Below are 21606 nucleotides of genomic sequence, written 5' to 3'. Positions count from 1 at the left end.
CATTAGGGCCCTATCCAAGAAGCTCAGGTTACGATGTAGTTCATAAGCAGAGGAAAGGTCAGTGATCCTGCCCTGATGTTTCACAGATCACTCAATGTCACAAGTGACAAATAACCCCAGGGATGAAAAGCTATTAAAGGTCTCCCAGCAGTCCTGTTTAGGAAATCTGTTGCAACGGATGCAAGCCACAAGAAACATCTGTGCATTTCATATGTGATGTTGACCACTGTGGCAAAGCGTGTGCAGACACGTGGTGGGTTCACATGTGTGTTAAGATATTTTTGGTGTCTGTGTGTTATTCCCAGCCACGGTGGGAGGCTGAAAGCTACTTGAGCACACTGCCAGCTCCAACCAGCTCTACTCCAAAGTCAGTGAACTGCCAGAGCACTAGATTACAGCAGATTACCAGGCAGGGTGCTCATATACTCTCTCTGTCTCTGTCTGTGTATGTGTGTGTCATGCTGTTTATTTTGCAACCGCATGGGGATGTTGACTCCTGAGAATCAGTGTAGACAAAGACAAAGTTTCTGTGTGGTGGAATTTGAGTGATTTTAAGATTGATTTGCTTTCATCTTTTCAAATTATGCCCCAAACGTTCATCACTTAATGTAAAAATGAACGCTTACACCAGTTAAGTCAGGTGTTCTCTCACACACACATACTCTTAGATCATCACTCCTTGGTGGCAGCAATAGAAGGATTGAGCATGGGATACATATTCCCAGCATGTGGTGGATTAATACATTAATACCCCCCCCCCCCCCCACCACCACCACATATTACTGCATCATAAAGAGATTACGGTCAGGGACAGGCTATGCTCAGGCGGGGTCCTACCATCTGACACCGCTGAACAGGGGTGAATCGCAGCGACAACAGAGAGGGGACAAGTGTTTGAGTTTGTGATGACGCATATAGGTGCATCATTCCTTGTGAGTGCAATGTAGCTCTCAGCGTGGCCAAAGTGAAGGGTCCACATGGTCCCCATGGACAAAGAAGAAATATTTCTTTTCAGTGATGGTGTTGGGTCAGCTGAAGGGAGGAGAGCGTAGGGAGAGCAGGTGGGTGGGTGGGTGGGTGAGGAGGTAGAGGGGGAGGGTCTACATCTGCAGATGTTACTGGTCTGGATGTTGGACTTGCACAGGAATGTTTTAGCAGGAGTAAATAAGGTTATTGAGAGACAGATGACAGGGAGTCTGCAAGAGAAAGGAAGGAGTGACAGAGAAAGACAAAAAAGGAAAAAGAAGGAAAAGAAGAAGAGAGAGTAGACAGTTGCTGACCATGGCTCTGGCTTGTCTCGGTTTAGGTTGTGTCCCTGTGCGATCCAAAGGTACTGTCTGTAACTCTAATTCACTCTATTCCTTGAAGGCAGTTAATACCTTTTCAATTCCTGTTCTCATTGTTTATAATGTTTTTATTTAAGACAGGAATGTGACTATAGTGCATGGTGATGATGTTACACTGTGAGAGTGTTACAATATGAACTCACTGTCATCTACAAGGAAGAGCTCTTATTGATCTGTCTGTGTTACATTGTTCTAGACTTAATCACAAGTCAGTGAATTTTGATTTAACAGTTAACAGTCAGTGATTTAAATCACTGTATGTGGACACTATGCTGTTGTGGGTATATTTCATTATGACTTACTTTCAACCCAATCCTAAAGATATCAAATATGTCGGGCTGAATTTTAAAAATTTGTAGAAAAGGATTTGAGTATTTCATTTCACAAGTAGCATTGAAATTATTATAATCTATCAAAAAAGTATATGAAAAATTTTGATAATCAATACATTTTTAATATTTGTATTTTCTGGTTTTCTTAGTCTTCTAAAATAAACTGAATCTATTTTAGTTTTGGACTGTTGGTCAGCCAAAAAAAAAAAGACATCTGAAGACTGTGTCTTAGACATTACTGGCAACTTGTGATTGGCTTTTTTAAAACTATTTTGCGCCACGTTAATGGCTAAATTTATCCATAAACTGATTCATGAAAATAAACTGATCATGAAAATAAATTAGTTGCACACCTATATCCATTATACGCAAAGGTTCACAAGATGATACAGAATATACACGACTCTGTCACACAGAGTGGAAAAGATAGATGTTAACTTGAAATATCTGGACAAGCTTTAATTATGATATATTTTGTCAGCAGCTGTACTCCACTATGTCTGCTCAGCCAGTGGGGAGTTAATGTGAAACTATTATTCTTGGAAATGAAAGTGCTGTTCTTGCAAAAGTTGCATCAGTTTCAACACTTTGGCTGAAACAAACTGCTGATATCAATATAAAAAATTAATATTACCACTGATGATGAGATGAGGTGGTGCGTGGTGCGACTGCTCAGCCATTATAAGTCCAATAACAGTGCACAGTCTTTCCTCTGCAGAACTGGGCAGCTCGTGTTTCTTATATAACAGCTGTCTACTATGACAAGATTCTGCAGCTACTGCCATAGGGAGTGTGCTGCCTGACCCAGATACACCCTAATACATTCTCTACTAACGACTTACACTCACTCACATCTGGACCAGAGAGAGAGAGTGAAGCAGAGAGAGGGACACAAAGCAATCACTGATGATGGTGCCTGGCTGTGATGTTTTTTTGTTTGTTTTATATTACTTATTTTCATGATCAGTTAATCTGCTGATTACTTTCTGGATTAATTTGGTCATTACACACACACACACACTTTGTTGGCACAGCTCTTTTTTACCACTATAGTGTTTTGTCTGTGCAAAAGAGCCGGAGTTGTTCACTGGCTTGCTGTAGTCTACTATTGACTCTGTATTGTGATTTCATTTTCTTTGTTCATTATGGAATCTTCTTGTTATTATCAGGATTTAGTATAGTTCTTATTCTCCATCCCTTCAGAAACCAAAAACCTCTCGGCAGCCAAGCCTTCAACACATGTTTAAAAAAACACCAAACTCATCCACTTCTCAGATAATAAAAATTGAACACATTAGCCAAATGAGGCTGAAGTGGTGCCATAAAAACACACTAATATTTTAGCCGATAACTCACCAACTGTAAATCACACATTTGAAACCTTTGAATTCACACTGGCAGTTGTTAATTCAGATGGCTCTCCTGACAGCTCAAGCCATAAAATTTCACAAATTTTAGCCCTTCAGACTTTATTGATTTTGCAGTGCTTAAGCAGAAAAACACTACAAGGCCTGGTGAATGACCGATCACAGTCAGAGTGTTCTGTCAGGGACAGTGTGTTCTTATTTGGTCAAGTCAAGTTTACTGTATATGAAGCTCATTTGTTGCAAATATCTATATTTGGCAATATATTTTCCTATGTTATGATATGTTACTAGTGAATTTTCTACACTTGTGTATCTACAGTCTGGTTGATTGGCATAATTTCAACAACTCATAAAGGCTGATGTGCAGTAAACCTTGAAAGTCACTGCATACAGTGAGTCCATCTGTCTGTTGATTACTCTATCTCTTTATCTATCCCTCTATTTTCAAGTCACGGGCAACAGAGTAGCCAAAACGTCCTTTTCCATAGAAGCCCTTTTGGGGAATCCCCAAGTACTTGTGCTTCCAAATTATTGGTTCTCCCATCAAAGCTGGACATCTGGGTCCCCAAACCACATCCACCAACCTTTCTAAATGCTAAAAAAGCAGCAGATCAAGACAAAGCTCCTTGGAGTTGCTGGTCTTTAGATGGTCAGCTAAGTCTCTCACTCATTAGAAGGACCAAGTCTGCACCTGTAGACTTGGTGAAGTCTGCAGAGAATGAACGCTTCCTGTTAGCAGCATTTGGGCTAGTTTTAGGCTGCTGGCTTGGTTCAATAATCTTCTGCAGTTTTGGCGAGTAGACTGAGTAGTGGGACTCCATGACAGTTTAGAACACACCTTCCTGTCCTGAACTAGTTTGTAGCACAAGTAGTCTAATAACGTCAGATGGCTGTGTTTAGAGTTGTTTCACACAGCCACACTCGAAGGCAGAGTGAAAAGCAGGCTGACATAGAGAGAAACTGCAATGTGAAAATATGGGATAATAGCGCATATTTTCAGGCAGTCTATTGTTGAAGACATTCATAGTGTTGCACTCAGTTGTCCACATGAAAACTGACAGAAATAGAAAGAAAACGAAAGTCAGACCAGTGGTTTCTGAAAATTACAGTAATTGTTGGACACTTCCCCTCCACCGCCACACCACAGTTGCAACATCAGACAGGTATGGGTGCAGGTGGTTTGAAAAGCTGCTTGACCATCCAACAAACTCTTGGTTTGCAGCATACCAGTCCCTTTAAACTTTGTTGATGAGTCACAGAGGGTACTCCAACATATTGCAGATATGTTGTTGATACAATAAAATTCTGTCTTTCCTTTTCCATCCATCTTTCTGTTTCCTCCCACTGCTCCTCTCATTTATATAATTGAGTAATTCTGTTGATGCCACTGTTTTCTTCTTTTCTATATATATATATATATATATATATATATATTGGTATTTATTGCAAATTTTGTTTAAAAGTCTTCTAAATATTTTTTGCTAAAAATAGACACATCTATTGTTAATGTGAATCTAAAAACTTGTGTTAAGGAGTTCTTCTCCATCCCTTAATCAAACATTTTTCAGCATAAATCTCATACACAACATGACCATAAACATTTGCATTGCGTTCCTGTGTTTCGTTTGAATAACTGTTTTAAGAGTGTTTGGACATTTTGAACTGCTGCATTACTCTTTTCTATATTGCACTGCATTTCTTTATCACAGTATTTTCTGTCATCTCTTTTTTCTTTTTTTTTAACTGTACCTCCTGTCTTCTCTTGGTGCTGTTGACGTGCAAGTCCTGGTGATGACATTGCAAGTTGCTGACACTGCACCTGCAGATTTCAGGATGAGAGGAAACAGAGATGGAGGAATAGAGTAAGCAGGAGAGGGATGATGGGGAAAAGACAGAAAGAGAGCAAAACAGACAGAGTGTGCGTTAGGTGAGTTATGTTATGATGTTAGCAATGAGCAACACCCAGCATAAACTTCATTACAATCAAATACAGATGAAGAAGTAGTCAAGGAGCAGGACAATTCAGGTAGGGAAGTGAAACTCTGACTTTTTATTGTTCCATGCTGCTTATCACTTCTTGAGAATTCTTTTTGAAATTTTCAGTGAAGTAGGAAACATTTTGTGGCCAGCAATTCATTTTTGAAATGTAATATCTTCTGGATTTTTCAATAAGGGAGGAGTTGATGTGATTATCAAGCATTTTTAACCAGATAGTTGATCTATTTTGTGGAAAAACACATATCTGGTGATCTCTAAGTGATAAAAAGTTTTTTTGATGACATAGAGAATAAGAACAACTGGGAACATGTTGCTAAGTAGTGCAGTCTTAACAAGAGCCCAATTCAATGATTATGAAGAGAGGGCCACAGTGAGAGAGCAAGAAAAAGAGTACAAAATAGGAGGAGACAGAAGGGACGATGGGAAGAAAGATCAGGGGAACAAGTGGGATGGCAGGGAGTAAAGCCACAGTAACAAATCCACTAATTTAACTATGTCACAACAACTAGGTCAGCCTTTTACAGACTGTTCTCAAAGAAACACCTTTGTTCCAATACTCCACTTCTCTGTAGAGTATTGGAGTATGTTTTTTTTTTTCACTTTTCACTGCATTGGGTGAAATTACTATTCACATCCAGGAATGATAACACAGCAAAGCAGCAACATTTTTTGCAGATTTCTTTATCAAGTTAATAAACAGACGACCACAACAAAGGGTCTCCCAGAATTTACTTTAACATCCCATAATTTCAGCTTCTCAAGAAAGCAAAAAATAATGCCATAAGTGAAAAACGCCATTGTGGTCAAATCTATCTTAAATCTATCTCAATTTATCTCAAAATGTCTGTCACTGCTTTACTACAATTCAAACAAATTAATCTGCCAAGTGAGTCTGTACAGCTGGTTGTATTTGATAATTATTACCTTCATGAATGCTAAAGACACAAAATGTGACAGAATAACTTTATCTGTGTGACAGCCTTTAGAACAGACAGCTGTGTAATATTTAGGGTGAATAAGCTAGCCCTCTGTGCTCCTTTAACCTTGTAGTTTAAATCAGCCAAATGATGCTGATGCAAGCTCGCTGATTTAATTGCAGGCTAATACAAGCCTTGATGAGCAATGAAAGGTTGCCTGGCTACTGATGTACAGTGTGGCTTTCAAGGACACAATTGCATTTTGAATTCCGAGTTAAAAGAGGAGAAATAGGATTCATAATAAAAGCTAAAGGGGCTCTGAGAGCAGATAAGAGAGATGGATAATCACAGTACTCTCTCTTTGATAATCAACCATTCTAATCTTTGGGAATGAAAGTTAGAGACTCTCAGTTGTTCATCATTCATGATAGTACAGTTTTTGTGTTTTATGATAATAATAAATTGTGGCAATGATGGCAATAAACATGCAGGACTGTGAGAAATTTACAGTGATCTGCTGGTGCATGCAGGATTGCAGGGGTGAGGTGGCTTTAACTGCCACCTGCTGGCAGGTCATGGCTTTGTCTCATGTACAAGACAGAAAGACTGATGATTGTGATATTCTTCACATCATGGGTTCTAAATAGATTTGTGTATATCAACTTCTAATATTATTTTTCTTTATTTTGTGTGTTTTCATGTGTTGCCTGGCTATAATGTGTGGCCTCTGCCTGTTGGTGGTAAATTGTAAAACCTGGCCTGGATCTCAGCTTATTGCGGTTTTCTTTTGGTGCTGTTTTCTGTCTCAAGCTAGTGGAACATGCACAGGCATTCAAATGTCTTATCTTAAGAACCATATCTTAAAGCGACAATAACATGTTATGGTACTTTTTTCTAGAACTACAATAATACTTATGTTTTGTTTTTTTTAATTATATATAAGTTAATGTTTTGTGGTAATTTGATTAATGGCAGTTTTGTTTGGGAATACGTACCACTATAGCACAATATCAACAAAGGCCTTGAAGTGGAAACCCTGTCTTGTAGAGGGATCCTATGTCAAAGTATAGTTTGCTTTTATTCTTTAAGCTGTGTTGAATTAAACGACCTGACATTCAGTGTACACTGAATGTACGTATTCCCATGAATACCTGTTGGGCAGGTAGTGTTCCAACACGAGAACAACACATGGGATCTGAGAAAAGCATAAATTGCCATGTGAAATACACTGTGTAGTCTTTATACTTGATGAGTTCTTGAAGGCAACAGACTATACGCAGGATGAAAAGAAACAGGGAGGAATGGTCAGCTCTGGCCCACTGCTCATTTTGCTCATATGACCATGGGTCTATGAGGTTAATAAAATATGTTATTATGTTCCCTTTCACTGGTTAAACATCACACAAAGGTTTGGATGTTTGGAACAGGGAAAGACAAAATCAGCTTTGAACAGTGACAACAAGTACACCTACTGTGTTTTGCAAGCTCCTAGGTATCTATTGATTCAACTATTAAATCAGCAAGATCTAACTCAGTTAAACTCTCATGTAAAACAAAAGCACACCTTACTGTTCATACACACTCAAGAAAACACTTTTCCTGAAAATAATACTCACATAAACAAAAATCCCCCGCAGGCCAAAGTTACCAACTATGGAAAACCACATGACTATATATATATTTATTATTCTAACTATGCCAGAGTCATCAGAGATTCCCTTTAATATATTCTGTCTTTCTCCTCTCTTACAACAGCGGTGTCAAACTTGGATATAGAGAGCAAGCTGTCACTTCACTATCAGGCTCCATGGCACCAGCAACACAACGTGTTTCATCCTTGTACCCGACCACCATGTCTGGAAGAGCTGCACAGAAATGCTCAACTCAGTCTCAGAGCCCTGCACCGAGGTAAGAGGCTGATCCAGTCTGCTCAGTTGCATTATAGTATAAAGAAATTACATGTCTAGTGAGTTTTCACGTGTGTTTGGATTTCATAGACGAACAACAGCGCCAGCGGTCCACAAGTCGGGAGAGAAACAGGGTGACCATCTCTATCTCAGTGGCTCCCCCTATGCCCACCTTCCCCTCACCACACACCATTCGCCGGCAACAGAGGAGTCGCTTGGCACGAGCTGTAAGGACAATGCACTGTGCACAAGTGAAAATATCAACCAATCACCGGGCAGTTATCCAGAAATGGTTTACTTCAAATGGCAGGAACTAAGACTATATTATTATATCCATGACAAGGTGCAGCTACATGGTACAGTTGCAAAAATCTCAAACATGTAAACAAAGTTAACTTAAACCACAGTCACCACTGAGTAACTGACACTTGTATGTTGTGATAGGTATGGGACAGCGAGGATGATATAAGGTCATATTTAGCAGAACATTTCTATTTTTACTATTCACTTTTTTAAATTTAATATTTTTTGTGCTTTTTGACAACTTTCCTTCTTATTAAATGTGTGTTACAATAAACTGACACAATATCTCATTCTGATGTTGCCATGCAGCAAGAGAGAGCAGAGAGGGAGCGAGAGTTAGACTATCAACCCAGGAAGGTAAAAGAGAAATTTGTCTGTGTGTCTGTTAATGTCTAACATGTCGGCACCTGTTCTAATATTTGTTATATCCAGTTGTGTGTACAGTTCCTGCTGTGTGTCTGAGGTTTCATGAAACATCAGACTACAGTACTTCAGATTCCAGTATAATTTTTTTCTGTTTTATTATGTAATTGTATTTGTACTTTTTTACTCTATATTAGTGTACATTATAGCTATGGGTTTTTTTTTTGTTTTGTTTTTTTTAGTAACACTAACTTTACCTTCATTTCTTTCTGAATCTCCTGAAGGAGAGGACCATGAGAGAAACAGAGATCCAGACGATACAGAGAAAAGTAAGAAATTTACTGGCACATACTCATAAAAATTTAAGAAATGTTTTCATAACTGTGTTTGCACTCTGATCAATAATCATTTGTATGTACGTGTTTTGCTGCTGCCACAGGAGAGGCCAGGGAGAGAAGCAGATATTCAGACGACCCAAAGAAAGGTAAGATAGATGCTTGAATAGCAAACTATAAGCTAAACACAAACTTTCCTTTGTGTTGTTATTGTATTGTATTGTAGAAATTGTCAATAAGGGTAAGATTTTTTTAAAAGTATCTACGCATGTAAAAACAAAAAAACAAACAAAGTTTTAAACAATAAGGCAAAGAATAGGACAATGTGAAATTTTATGAGACTGTTCGAGAGAGGAAACTGAATAAATTACACATTACATTGTCTGCCTCACTCATCCATCACCTTTTGAATTTCCTTTAATATTTTATTTAAAATCTTTTGGATTATTCATGTCATATCATCTGTTCTTTTGTTTTTTTTTTGTCATATTCTATGTTCATAGTTTGAGTGCTTTTACTCACTTCACCCAATTGAAAGTTGCATCTTCATCCCATGGAATAGAAAGGTATCAAGCATTTGTGTTATTTTAATTTTCTATTTACCTTATAATCGCTTTAGTTGTTTCGTAGGACATTTTGTATTTGCTTCTTCATTTCTCCACTCCTCACAACCTTTGGGATTGTTTTTGCCATTTACCCCATTGTAAACAATTCCTTTTAGTCTATCCAACCAAGTAACTTGTGTACTAGAACTGTGGGGCACTGTACGAAGCATATATATATATATATATATATATATATATATATATATATATATAATGAATGATATATAATATTGCTGCTGGCTACTTCCAGGCTACCTCGACAGGGGAAGGCGAAGGTGGTGAGGTCCTGGGAGGCCACAGAGCCAAGGCCTCAGCCCCCAATGCCTCCTCAACCCAGGATAAACAGACAAATTGGTCGAAGGAAAACCTCCCACCATCAGATCAGAAGACAACTGCCGATTCTAACGCCATCTCCTCTTGTATCATCCCCATCAACGTCACAGGTAAGAAAAAGAGGAAGACCAGGTAAATTAAGAAAGAGAAAGGTTAGCCCTGGTGAGGATGAAACCAGGAACCTTCTAACTGTGAAGCAACTGTGCTAACAAGTGACCAAACAGCAATCAGAAATCAAACATAGACTGCTTGCAATGAAAACCAGGAATCCTTACCACTAGACCATGTGGAAATAAACAGTAAGATGACAAGATTACTAGAAATAAACAACATAGCATTGTTAACCTCTAACTACTACTAAAAGTCTATATTACTGTCTATTGTTATTGCAGGAGTTGGGTTTGACAGGGAAGCAAGTGCTCGTTGCTCTCTAGTCCATTCTCAGTCGGTTCTTCAGAGGAGAAGGAAGCTGAGGAGGAGGAAGACTATCACAGGAATACCCAAAAGAGTACATCAGGACATGGGTATATTACAGAGTACACCTGCTCATTAACATAAAATTTAGTGTAGGAGTCTTAATTTTGTGGATTTTCCCTGTTTACCATATATCCTCTAAAGAATTTGTTTGTACATGATATTTCAGACACATAACATGCTTTGTGTTTTTGTATTCAGATTCTGATGAATCACCCGTAGCAAGAGAGCGCACTGTGATCGTCCATGCCAATCCACACCAACTCTCTCTCTGTCAGGAAGACCTCACAATCAGTGGTCGCCTCCATCACACTCGGGACTCTGGCTGCCAGACAGATGATTTCCTTATAGCATGTACGTTTCTGAGAATGGACAAGTATATTTGGTTCTTTATTGTTCTTCCTTTTTTTTCTCTTTCAGGCTACTATACAGTATTTGTGCACTAGACACGGAGGAGGAATTTGTTTAATTCCCTATGTTTTGTCAATATTGCTATGATGATTTGTAGAATAATTTGTAGAATAAACTACTCCTTTTCAGATAGCTGTTTGAACAGGACAACCATCTAAAAGCTGCCAATATTCTCAAACAAGCATACTTTCATCCTCAAATGAGAGCCATCAAACTGGAATTCAAATGATTTATTCATAGTAACTTGGTATGGTCCATATTGTCATTAGCCACCTGAATTAAATAGTGCCTCCTTCTGTTTCCCTCTCTCTCCTGTCTTTCCATTTTCAGGTACAGCTGCTCCCTCCAGAAGGCGCATCAGGGCACAACGTGGCCATCAGGGAATCCCTGCCTCTCTGTCCCATTCAACAGGCAACATTTCTTCCCTGGGTGACCAGTCAGACTCCACATACACCAGTGCTGCAGCCCACGGTGGACGCTTGCGCTCTCGTAGCCTCCCGCGAGAGGGTGGACGTCTGATGGATAGTGACGAGGATGATGATGATAATTATGATGACGATGATGAAGACGAGGAGTTGTCACCATATGAAGCAGAGGACTTTATTCCACCTGGCCCTAGTCCAAGAATGAAGATGATGATGATGAAGGATGAGGAAGAGAGCACAGATGACCAGGCTGCTCCTGAGCCACTGCAACTTGGAAGCCTAAAAAGGTTGCAGCGATCTGGGGATAGAGACAGAGGGGGTGGAGGAGGAGGGAGCCCGGAGCATAGCTGGATGGAGAGGGGCCGATCTCGCTTGCCCCGCAAAGCAGACATGGGCAGCTGTGAGATCTCATCAAGTTCAGATACTTTTAGCAGCCCTATTCACTCTGTGTCTACAACAGGAGTCCTAGGTAGCCATGTGGACCACAAGGAGGACCACCAGTCATCAAGCGGGAACTGGAGTGGTTCAAGCTCCACCTGCCCCTCTCAGACATCTGAAACCATCCCCCCGCCTTCTTCTCCACCACTGACAGGCTCATCCCACTGTGACTCAGAGCTGTCACTGAACACTGTGCCCAATGCCATGGATGAGGGATTTTCCCTGGATCCCTCATACCACTCTGACCTCAGACCCCAGGGCCAGGGCCACAGGTCAAGCTCATTCACATCCTCAGCAACAGACCAGCTGGATGATGCAGGGGTCAGTACAGCCAGTGAGGGGGAGTGGACATACCCTCCAGACCAAGACCAGACTGATCCAGATCAAGACCCTGACCAGACTCAAAACCTGAGCCAGGGCCATGGGTTAGCCCAGGAGTACAGCTCCAAACAAGGTCTAGAAGACCAAACCTGTTTTAGTGACAATAAGACCAGCAACACTGAAAAAGAGCCTGGCTCTCATTACCCATCTGATACAGAGGGTTTCTATTCTTCTTCTGTGCATTTTGGGGAGTGTAACCAGAGTTACAGAGGATACATGTATAACTATGCAGACCCAGGACCTGACTGTAGTCAATCCAACACTGTGGCAGCCCCACTATCCCATGGAGTTTACCCCCAACCCTCAGCTGACTTCAGAGCAGGCACTATGACCCTGGGGAGGGCCTGCCGTCCGCTGAGGAAACCTAAAGTCAAACCTCCACCACCCAAACGAACTTCCTCGCTGAAGGAGACCAGTAATAGTGTTGATGTTGGAACGGACACACAGGCAGATCAGGATCAACCAAAGACGGTTAGTGAACAAGAGCTTACCTTGTCTTCCACAGATATGAAGCTGGAACTGGAGCTAGAGCTTGGCGGTGCTCCAGAACCATTACAGACATCTTGTCTTGTGGCAGAGCCTTTGGGAACCTGGGGAATGGGACTGGGTGAAACCGTGGACATAGTGGAGCCCATGTCTTTCAGCTCTGCAGATACACACTCATTTAAGGATGATGGTGCTGTGCAATCTGACTATGCAGACCTGTGGCTTCACAACACTGAGCTGAAGTCCAACAATGGTGAGTACACCTCTATGTCCAACTCAAGCACAGCCACAGGAACTACTGTCATGGAGTGTATCAAGTCACCAGACAGCTCTTCCTCCTCCACAGAAACCCAAACCCAGGCCCTTGCCCAGGCTTCACAAACCAGGGCAAGTAGTCCACCTCTCCCACCTGGAGACTTCAAACTTGGGTCACCTGAGAAGCTGGCTGGCCTGGCGTCACCATCAAGTGGCTATTCCAGCCAATCAGAGACTCCAACATCAACCTTGCCTTCATCTTCAGCAGCATTCTTCCCAGGACCTCTGTCTCCCTCAACTGGCAAGAGAAAGCCCAAAGTGCCCGAGAGGAAGTCTTCTCTCTCTTCCCTGCAGCACTTCCCCAGAGATGGGGTTTCCATTTCCTCTGGCTATAAGAGAGACCCAGACTTCCCACCTCCACCTTCTCAACTTGATCTCAATGTGCTTCATGGTGGCTATGTCAGACACACGCTATCCCACCGGACGCACCACATGCACACACTCCACCACAGCAAACACAGAGTGGCAAATGTTTTAACCACTGGAACAAAGTTGCTGGCCCCTGAGACTACAAATGCCAACCCGCCACCAAGTTCAAATTCTGCTTCAACAATTACCAACTCCAATCTTTTGCCGATCACTCCATCTGCTCTTCGGTCAGTTCAGCTCCATTCTGTTAGCCAATCTACAGATAGTGCTACCACTACAGACCAGGAAACAGCAAGTGGACTAGAGACTGCTACGAGACCAAAATGTCCTCCTAGTGGTTCTACTCTTGCTCCACCACCTATTAGCACTAGGCCTCTCCCTCCTCGTAGACCACCTCCCAGACCCCCAGCTCATGACCACACCTCATCCCCTGAACACACGCAACCACCTCCCCCTGGCCGTCACCCTGATGGGCCTCCATCCTATGAAAGCTTGCTCCTCAGACAGGACCGCTATGGACCTGGAACCTTCTGGGCTATGACGGCCTTCAGAGCCCGGATGGACCCATCATCAGAACTCTCTGAGGACAGCTCACCTTTGCATCGGCCTGTGCCACGTGCTCCCCACCCTTCGCCTGTGGATCTACATACGCATATCCACTCGCATACAGGGCTCACACATTCAACTCATGCACACTCTGAGTTTAGGGTTTTGGGGGAGCGATCATTCTCCCAGGATGATGATGATGATGAAGACGAGGAGGAGGAGGAAGAGGAGCAGGTGAAAGAGCCGCAGAGGCCTGCATGTTCCAGAGGAGGCATGCGATCGGACCACCCTCCACCCCCAGCGTATGAGTTTGCTGGGGGATCCCACTCAGACTCAGGGCCCTGGGCTAGTCCAGTCAAAGTGCCTGGTACCACATTGGAGACATCGCATCCTTACCTAATCAGCGATGCAAGAAAAGGAGGACAAGTAGACCAGGAAGAAGAGGAGGAAGTGACATCAGGTGCTACCAGAAGTGCCCATCAGCAGCAGCCACAGGAGAGCAAAGATGATTCCACCACTCCTGACACAGAGGATTACTTCAGTAAAGGTAGGCTTTTAAACTAATTCAGCTAGCAGAAGAAGTACTCTTTTGTAAAAATGACTGAAAACATCACAGTAACATATTATTATTAATTCATGTAAAAAGAGAAAACAGTTGCAACAATAGCTGGTTAATGATGTGATAACATTTAATCATAAATGGAGTGCAAGGTTTAAAGGTTTAAAGGTTATTTCACTAATTGTATACTGAATGATCAGACAACCAGATGACATGTGATAGGGATATTGTGTACCACAGATTCCACGCCCAGTGATAACTCACTCTCCCCTCTGACGGATGACACCAAAGTGGATGATGACATTATTATCACATCACCTAACAAGACCCGTACAACTGAGGACCTGTTTGCCATGATACACAGGTGCTGTAAATTTTGTATCGCTATTCAATCTTTTTGATTCTCTGTCTACAGTGTCTATGTATTGGATGCAATATATAGCTATTTGTCAGATTTTAGTGATGATCCAGCTACTTGTTTTTTAGATTTTTTTACTCATGTTTGTTATTTTGTCCAATTTTGTCTAAGCATTAGTTAGGACTATATGTTTATACTATAATATACTATATATATGTTTCCTCTTTCAGATCCAAAAGAAAGGTCCTGGGCCGTAAAGATTCAGGAGACTTAAATGTGAAGTCTCGTCTCTGCCCTACAGCAGTGACGGCTGGCAATGCCTCCACCGTCATTATCCCGCCAGCCCCTCCTCTCAATATCCCAGCCACCTTAGCCACTGCTGCTGGCACACAACGAGCCCCTGTGCCAATCTATCGCAGCGCCAAGAAGTCCACCACATCCAATGAGGAATTTAAACTCCTGTTACTGAAGAAAGGTAGCAGGTCTGATTCCAGCTATCGCATGTCAGCTACAGAGATTCTAAAGAGCCCCATCACCCCTAAAATCCCAGGGGAGTCCCTTCAGGAGGGGCCCATCAGGCAGGTTGAGGAGCCACCATCCACACTCCAGGAGCCCCCAATTCCTAGCCTGGAGCCAATCCAGATACCAGGCCTTTTTCCCAGGGCCAACTCTGAGAGTTTCACACCCAAAACCCTGCCTATGTCAGCTGCATCTCGTCAGGGACGTTCACGGATACCGCCTGTAGCCAACAGCAGTCGCTACAGTACACGCAGCCGCCTCTACACAGCCCCCATGCAAGCCATTTCTGAAGGGGAGACAGAGAATTCAGATGGGAGCCCCCATGATGACAGATCATCCTAAAACCACCCAATGAGATATGTCCTCTATTCTTAGCTGTGTCCTACATTTGAAGTGAGCCCTTCTACTTTTCTAATCTTGGATAGGCGTGTCATCAAGACCAACGGTGTAATTCTTGCAACACACAAAATCTGGAAAAAAAACAAACAACAACAAAAAAAAACTGTTTTGGAGCAACTGTTCTATTTAAGGGTGTCAGACTGAGTGTTGTGAGATACTGAACCATGAAGGGATGATTATGAGAACTTTGAGGATTTATCTAAATACTGTATTATCAAAAGAATAGCTCCCTCATAATTAAAAGAGCAAGACCTATTAATACCTATTTTGATTTAACTGTCTTTTTAAAAACAAACAAAAAAAACAAAAAAAATAAATAAACAGTCCCAAATGTTTGGTAAATAATGATAAATGAAAAGAAAAGAAATTTTGTGGAATATGGACAATGTGCGTGTGCATGAACAAGCACATGCAACATCCACTGATATTTCTACTTCTTGTGTTTTGAATGGTGTGAGTGCGTGTGTGTCACTGAGGAACTGCTTTCTTATTAAAATTCTTATGAAATTTAATATTCTTTGAACTTTTGGTGCCCAAAGCATCGGCCTGAAATCCCAGAGTCCATACTCAATATTCCTGCCAACAAGCAAGAGTTGTTTCGTTGTGGAAGTAACTAACAACATCTCAACACAGCATCAACTTATTTATTATAGTTCCATCTGCAGACCTGGCATAGAGAGTATACAGAGCCAATCATATATTTCTTCACATAAATTATATCCAAAAAGATAACATGATGCATGTATTTTTGTAAAATTGCACCACAGAACATGATGATAAAGTTTCACCATGTTGCATGACCCTATATGGAAACATCCCCTGGATCCTGGTTTCTGTCGACATTTTTGTGGTTCCTTTGTGTTATAAGATTAAGTAATCTTTCACTGTGAAAGGTTTTAGTGACATTTCTACCACATTTCCAGTGATCTAAATTGATTTTGTCTCGGATTTGAGTGTCCAACAAGAAGGAGCTAGGGCTTGCGCCTAGATGGGACCCATTTCTCAAAGATACCGGCTAATTTTGGACAATCGCACAGTGGCCTTTCTCTACTAGAGGTGGTTGTAAGCAGGGCATTTAGAAGTCTCTGCACATATACATGGACTTGTGCCATGTTCCACCAGAATTCAATCACATACTTATTTCAACTCAACCTTGACATCTAGTATGTTTAGACTGATTAAAGCTTTTCCAGCTACTGGCCAGTCTTGATGTGTTGACTTAAAGTGGAAAAGGCGCATTTCAAAGCAGTTTTAATGATACCATTGAGTGCAGACGGTGAAAATGCTTTAGAAGGTCCTCAATCGGTTTGACTAGAGGTTAATTTGGAAAGGTTTCCAAGAAACAACCTCGCTTTTGCACTTGATGATTCAAGAATATTCCTTGAAAAGAAAATATATCTTATAATGAAATTGCATATGTATATTTGTACTGAATATAAAAAGTCATATCTATATAAAACAACAAGCAGAAATTTTATAGGGAATCAACTTGAGTGTAGCAAAGAAGAACAGGTTTCACTGACATCACACATGAATCTTAACAATGAACACTGTTCTCCCCTCCTTGTTGCCTCTCCTTCATTTGCACTGACCCAGTAGCATTAGACAGGTGAAAGCTCAACCCAGTGGCTGGTGTATGCCATTTTGTCTTATCCTCCTCTAACCTTATCACAAAATCTGAGAGAGAGGCGACAAGAGGAGGACTACATACCACAAATATTTAAAAGTCAGCAATGCATCCACTGCATTGCTACAGCCTTTTCTATCCAACACCGGGGTTAGAGTATGCTGTAAAATCTCTCATCCTTCCAATAAATATTACACATGTATAGTATCGAGTGTGAAGCAAAATATCATCAGTGGAAAGTTTGAACTCTCACCTGCCTACCACAGCAAACACAACAAATATACTTCTTACATTCAGAGACCGTACTTCAATAGAAACCATTCACTGTATTCTGTGAATACCTCAGCAAGCATATTACTGTTTTATTGTAAATGCTATCAATAGATAGATAGATAGATAGATAGATAAATAGATAGATAGATAGATAGATAGATAGATAGATAGATAGACAGATAGATAGATAACAAAACACAACTGTTTGATACTCAGCGAATCTGAATTGCAGAACTGACACTGTGTAAGATGGAGAGAGTACAAAGCTGTGAACTGATTATAAGAATTTTACATTCATCATACCCATATTGCTGAAGCGCACTTGTTCCTACTCATTGTTTTATTTGTTGTGTTCTTTATCGCATGCAATAAGTAACAAAAAAAAAATAAGAAAAGAAAAGGATACCACCATATCATTATTTTTATCTGAGGGATGTCTCCATACCACGAGAAAAGATTTTGTATTTTCCATTCAAATGTCAAGTTCAATAGTGTGTTGTATAGATGTACAAACTGTCTGGCTAATTCTGTTCTGTATAGTCGTGATCACAAACAGGGGTTTATCTTGTACTGTATATCTACTCACTGGACAATCATACGTATAAGAGACTAAAGAAAATGATATTGAAAATCTTACGGGAGAGAGAATCTGAACACTTTTGGTGCTGGGTCCTAGTCTTGCTGGAGCTGTTGAAGTTTGGGAGTGACAGAAATATTTTCAAGGAGAAACAACTGATTCAGTTTTACGTGCATATCCAGACGAGCAGTTTTGGATAAAGTGTACCAAAAAAAGAAAAAGAAAAAAAACACACAGAAATGGAAAAAATATCCATTCATAGACCCCAAAACAACTTTAATCTGATCAGAAAGTCATTGTCTTTACTTTTGACTCGTAACAGATTTTTTTTTTATCCCACAAAACATTATTACTGAATAATGAAATCAAACAAATCTGTAGAGTTGATGCAGTATTATATGAAAACTGGAAAAATGCAATGTGACTCTGTGAAATGCCATTTAAAGTTCCAAGCAAAATACTCCAAGTATTTGACTATTTGTTTAGTGTGATTTTTCCGTACTGTACCTGTGTTGGCAATGATGCTATAGAGGTACCTAAAGACTGTTTCCTTTAGTTGTAAAAGCAGTGGACAGATGATTGACTGACACAATGTGATTAGAAAGGCAAACTCTGGTTGTCATGCAAACTCTAGTTTAACACTGATTTAGCCCTCTTAAAGCTCAGTCCTCAGCAGCTTGGGAATATAACAAAACAAGAATCTATAACCTTAAAATAGATATAGATTATTTTTCCCCAAACTGTTTTCTGCACACAATTTTACCCTAAAGGGAAGTGTGACAACAACCACTTGATATTTTTTTTCAAGGGTGTACAGTATGGAATAACACTAAACACACTTTAAAATGTGTACCAGAGAACAGAAAAAAAATACTGATGTTTAAGACAAAGTGTAACTATTTAAAAGAAGCTCCATGTTTAAAACTAGCTAGGACTTAACAGATTTGAATCACTTTTGTATTTTTGTATAAACCTGTAAATAAGTTTTTAAAGAAAAAAATCTTGCAAAGTCTTTCTTTTGTAAAATAAATCAATAAAAGATTAAAAACAATTTTTTTTTTTTTTTTTCAAAGTTTACATGATTATTTCCAAGCCTTTGTATATTTTGGAGCTGTGCAACACCTTCAGTCTTGTATTTATTTTTTGGGGGGGTTACAACATTGTGAAAATTCCATTATTCTATATCTAATTCATTTTAACAGCTCATCAGGCTGCTTAGTAACTGTGCATAGAAAAAAAAAAGCCAATAAATGTGATTGCATTGAAACAGAAGGCCTTTTGTGTGACACTTCCTTTCCACCCAAACAGAACCAAGTGCACTGAGAAAATCTGTCCACTAGATGGCAATATTTTATTGTTGGCGAGTTTCTGCCTCTACAGTATTTCCAATGCCAATTCCTTTTTAATGGAAATAGGACACCATTCAAGACTTGCAAATGCCTTGCAGTTTGTCAAGCAAACATATTAACTCAAGGTCCAAATAACAGCGTTTTCCAGGGCTTTCAACAGCATCTTGTGGCCTTCCTTTGGTCACTTAAGTTACTTGGGCCCATATTAATGAAATTACACTTAAAAATGAACTGAGAGTAAAATAGGTCTTGTCTGACTTACTCCCTCTTTGACACTACATCTGCCATATTTTGCATGATCAAAATTGACATTACAATTTATTCTGCGGTATGTTATTCTGCCAGAATATATAAAATTAGAAATTTAAAAAGAAAAAGTTCATTTTAATTCAATCTCCTGGAATAATTAACATGGGAAATGAACAACAATCTAATATATTTATAATTTATGAATATTTAAGGAGGGATGAAATAACTGTCTGAAATAAAAACATAAACCTGAAGTAGACATAACGTTTTATGATGTTAACAGAACGTGGACTTTTACCAGAAACAGCAAGTAGCCGACTGCTGCCATGGGTTTATTGAGTTACAACTTCATCGAATGACATTTAAATCACCCGAAAGTGTGAATCACACTGGCTCTAAAAGAAATGTGTGTATCTTGACACAACGTGTGACAGTCGAGCGCGGAGGGTTTTCAAGCAGCCTACCTGAACTGTCTCCATGTCACTGCTGCTGCTGCTGGAACTGCAGATGGTGTTAATGAGCGACTTCATTACAACAATACGTGCTGCCGTTTTCACAGCACCTGCAGGCACCTGTCCCTTTCGCTTCACAAAGAATCGTTTCATGCGGTAGCTCCGACGACCAACATCCACTTTAAAAGTAAAAAAGTGGCCCAAATGGACGGAAAATAGCCAACATTTGCGACACTGACCGGCCCCCGAAACTTGCCCCGCGTTACAAACTTTAGGTGTCCCCCTCATAAGTAACTCGATTGATACATAATGACATTAGTTCCTACGTTCACATAATTAACGTTACAACGTAAAGATCTGGAATTTATGAGTTAATGATAATTTCATCAAAATTAGACATTGCCAGCAGTGGTGGAAAGTAACTAAGTGCATTTATTCCATTACTGTTCTTAAGTACAATTTTGGGGCACTTGTGGCCCAGCTACTCCACCTGAGTATTTTCACTTTCTGCTACGTTAAAGCCCACTCCTCTACATTCATTTGAGAAGTTCTTCTTCCACCACTGGATCACAGACATAGCCTACTTATGGCCTCTCTGATTATGAATCTGATATATCAGCGTGGAAGCACGTTTATTCATTCATTCATCTTTTATTCTGACTTTAGGAAAATCCCAAGAAAGTAAGACTCGTCTCTAACCCGAACATACTCGTTCACAAGGATTTAGTCCACAAACTCATCATTACGCAGCCTATATTCCTGTCTTTTTCGTTTCAGAGACTAAAATGCTCTCTTAGGGCAGAGATTTCATTTTAACTGGTTTGTATTAAATAAATTAGCTACGGCCCTGAGTGTCATGGTGGGAAACTGGCTGTTTCCTTAGAGCCACACATTTATTTAACATTATTTTTCACATAAATACTTAACATGTGGTGATGCTGCTTCACATGTTCCAGAAGAACCTGCAAGAGGAGTCATAATGTGCCTGTTTATTGTGAGTGCTGCTGGTGAGATATTTGAACTGGCTGATCTTTTGAACAATGATTCCTTCTGGACTGTCACTTTCCTTAAATAAGATATCTATGATCCTTTGACCCCTAGCCGCATTATCCCCCCACAAGCTGACACACACACACACACACCCCACCAAAACTGAAAACATATTAAGTACTGCTGGTGCTCTTGAGTGTTTTTGTGTGTGTTTTTTTGCATTCACGTATTAATTTCTTTTAGCCCTTACACCGATCTTGTCTTTGTTTACGCCTCACACCCAAATTATGTTTTCACTTTAGTAATCCATTTAAATGACTTGGCCAGTGGTTCATGACCTGGGGGCCAGGACCCCCTAAGGGGTCACAAGAAAATACTGAGGGGTCACAAGATGATTAACAAGATGCGAGGGGTGAAAAATCCTTTTATGCTACCAAAAGTTCAATTGTTTTTTCAGACTTCCTTCTAAACTTTGCTCTTACTGGAAAAGTTTTACCCTTCTGGCCTAAAACAATAAAACTATTTGGTAATGAGTACATTCCTTTGTTTTAAGGGGTTTGGGAACCACTTAAAAAGCTTGTACTAGCTACCATGTTGGCTTTG

The 21606-nt window shown here is 40.3% G+C and overlaps 1 protein-coding gene across 2 annotated transcripts in view; it reads left to right on the top strand.

Moving 5' to 3' along the window:
* nhsb (Nance-Horan syndrome b (congenital cataracts and dental anomalies)) overlaps positions 1-19235 on the top strand; it is a 51699-nt gene extending 32464 nt beyond the window's left edge. Inside the window, exons 2-13 of one of the 2 annotated variants that reach the window (XM_071489092.1) lie at positions 7716-7868; positions 7958-8094; positions 8480-8527; positions 8818-8862; positions 8973-9017; positions 9372-9434; positions 9724-9916; positions 10199-10330; positions 10482-10634; positions 11022-14198; positions 14451-14574; positions 14799-19235. In XM_071489092.1, the coding sequence (XP_071345193.1) occupies positions 7716-7868; positions 7958-8094; positions 8480-8527; positions 8818-8862; positions 8973-9017; positions 9372-9434; positions 9724-9916; positions 10199-10330; positions 10482-10634; positions 11022-14198; positions 14451-14574; positions 14799-15429 (4901 nt within the window). In that variant the 3' untranslated portion in view covers positions 15430-19235. The remainder of the gene's footprint in view (positions 1-7715; positions 7869-7957; positions 8095-8479; positions 8528-8817; positions 8863-8972; positions 9018-9371; positions 9435-9723; positions 9917-10198; positions 10331-10481; positions 10635-11021; positions 14199-14450; positions 14575-14798) is intronic. The other variant, XM_071489093.1, reaches the window with a different exon arrangement.
* Positions 19236-21606: the final 2371 nt, after the last annotated feature.

This window comes from Trachinotus anak, unplaced genomic scaffold, assembly GCF_046630095.1.
Source record: "Trachinotus anak isolate AG129_WGS33_773 ecotype Australia unplaced genomic scaffold, CSIRO_AGI_Tana_v1 ptg000011l, whole genome shotgun sequence".
NCBI lineage: Eukaryota > Metazoa > Chordata > Actinopteri > Carangiformes > Carangidae > Trachinotus > Trachinotus anak.
Note: the sequence above shows the minus strand (reverse complement) of the source record. Positions and strands in the feature narration are given on the sequence as shown.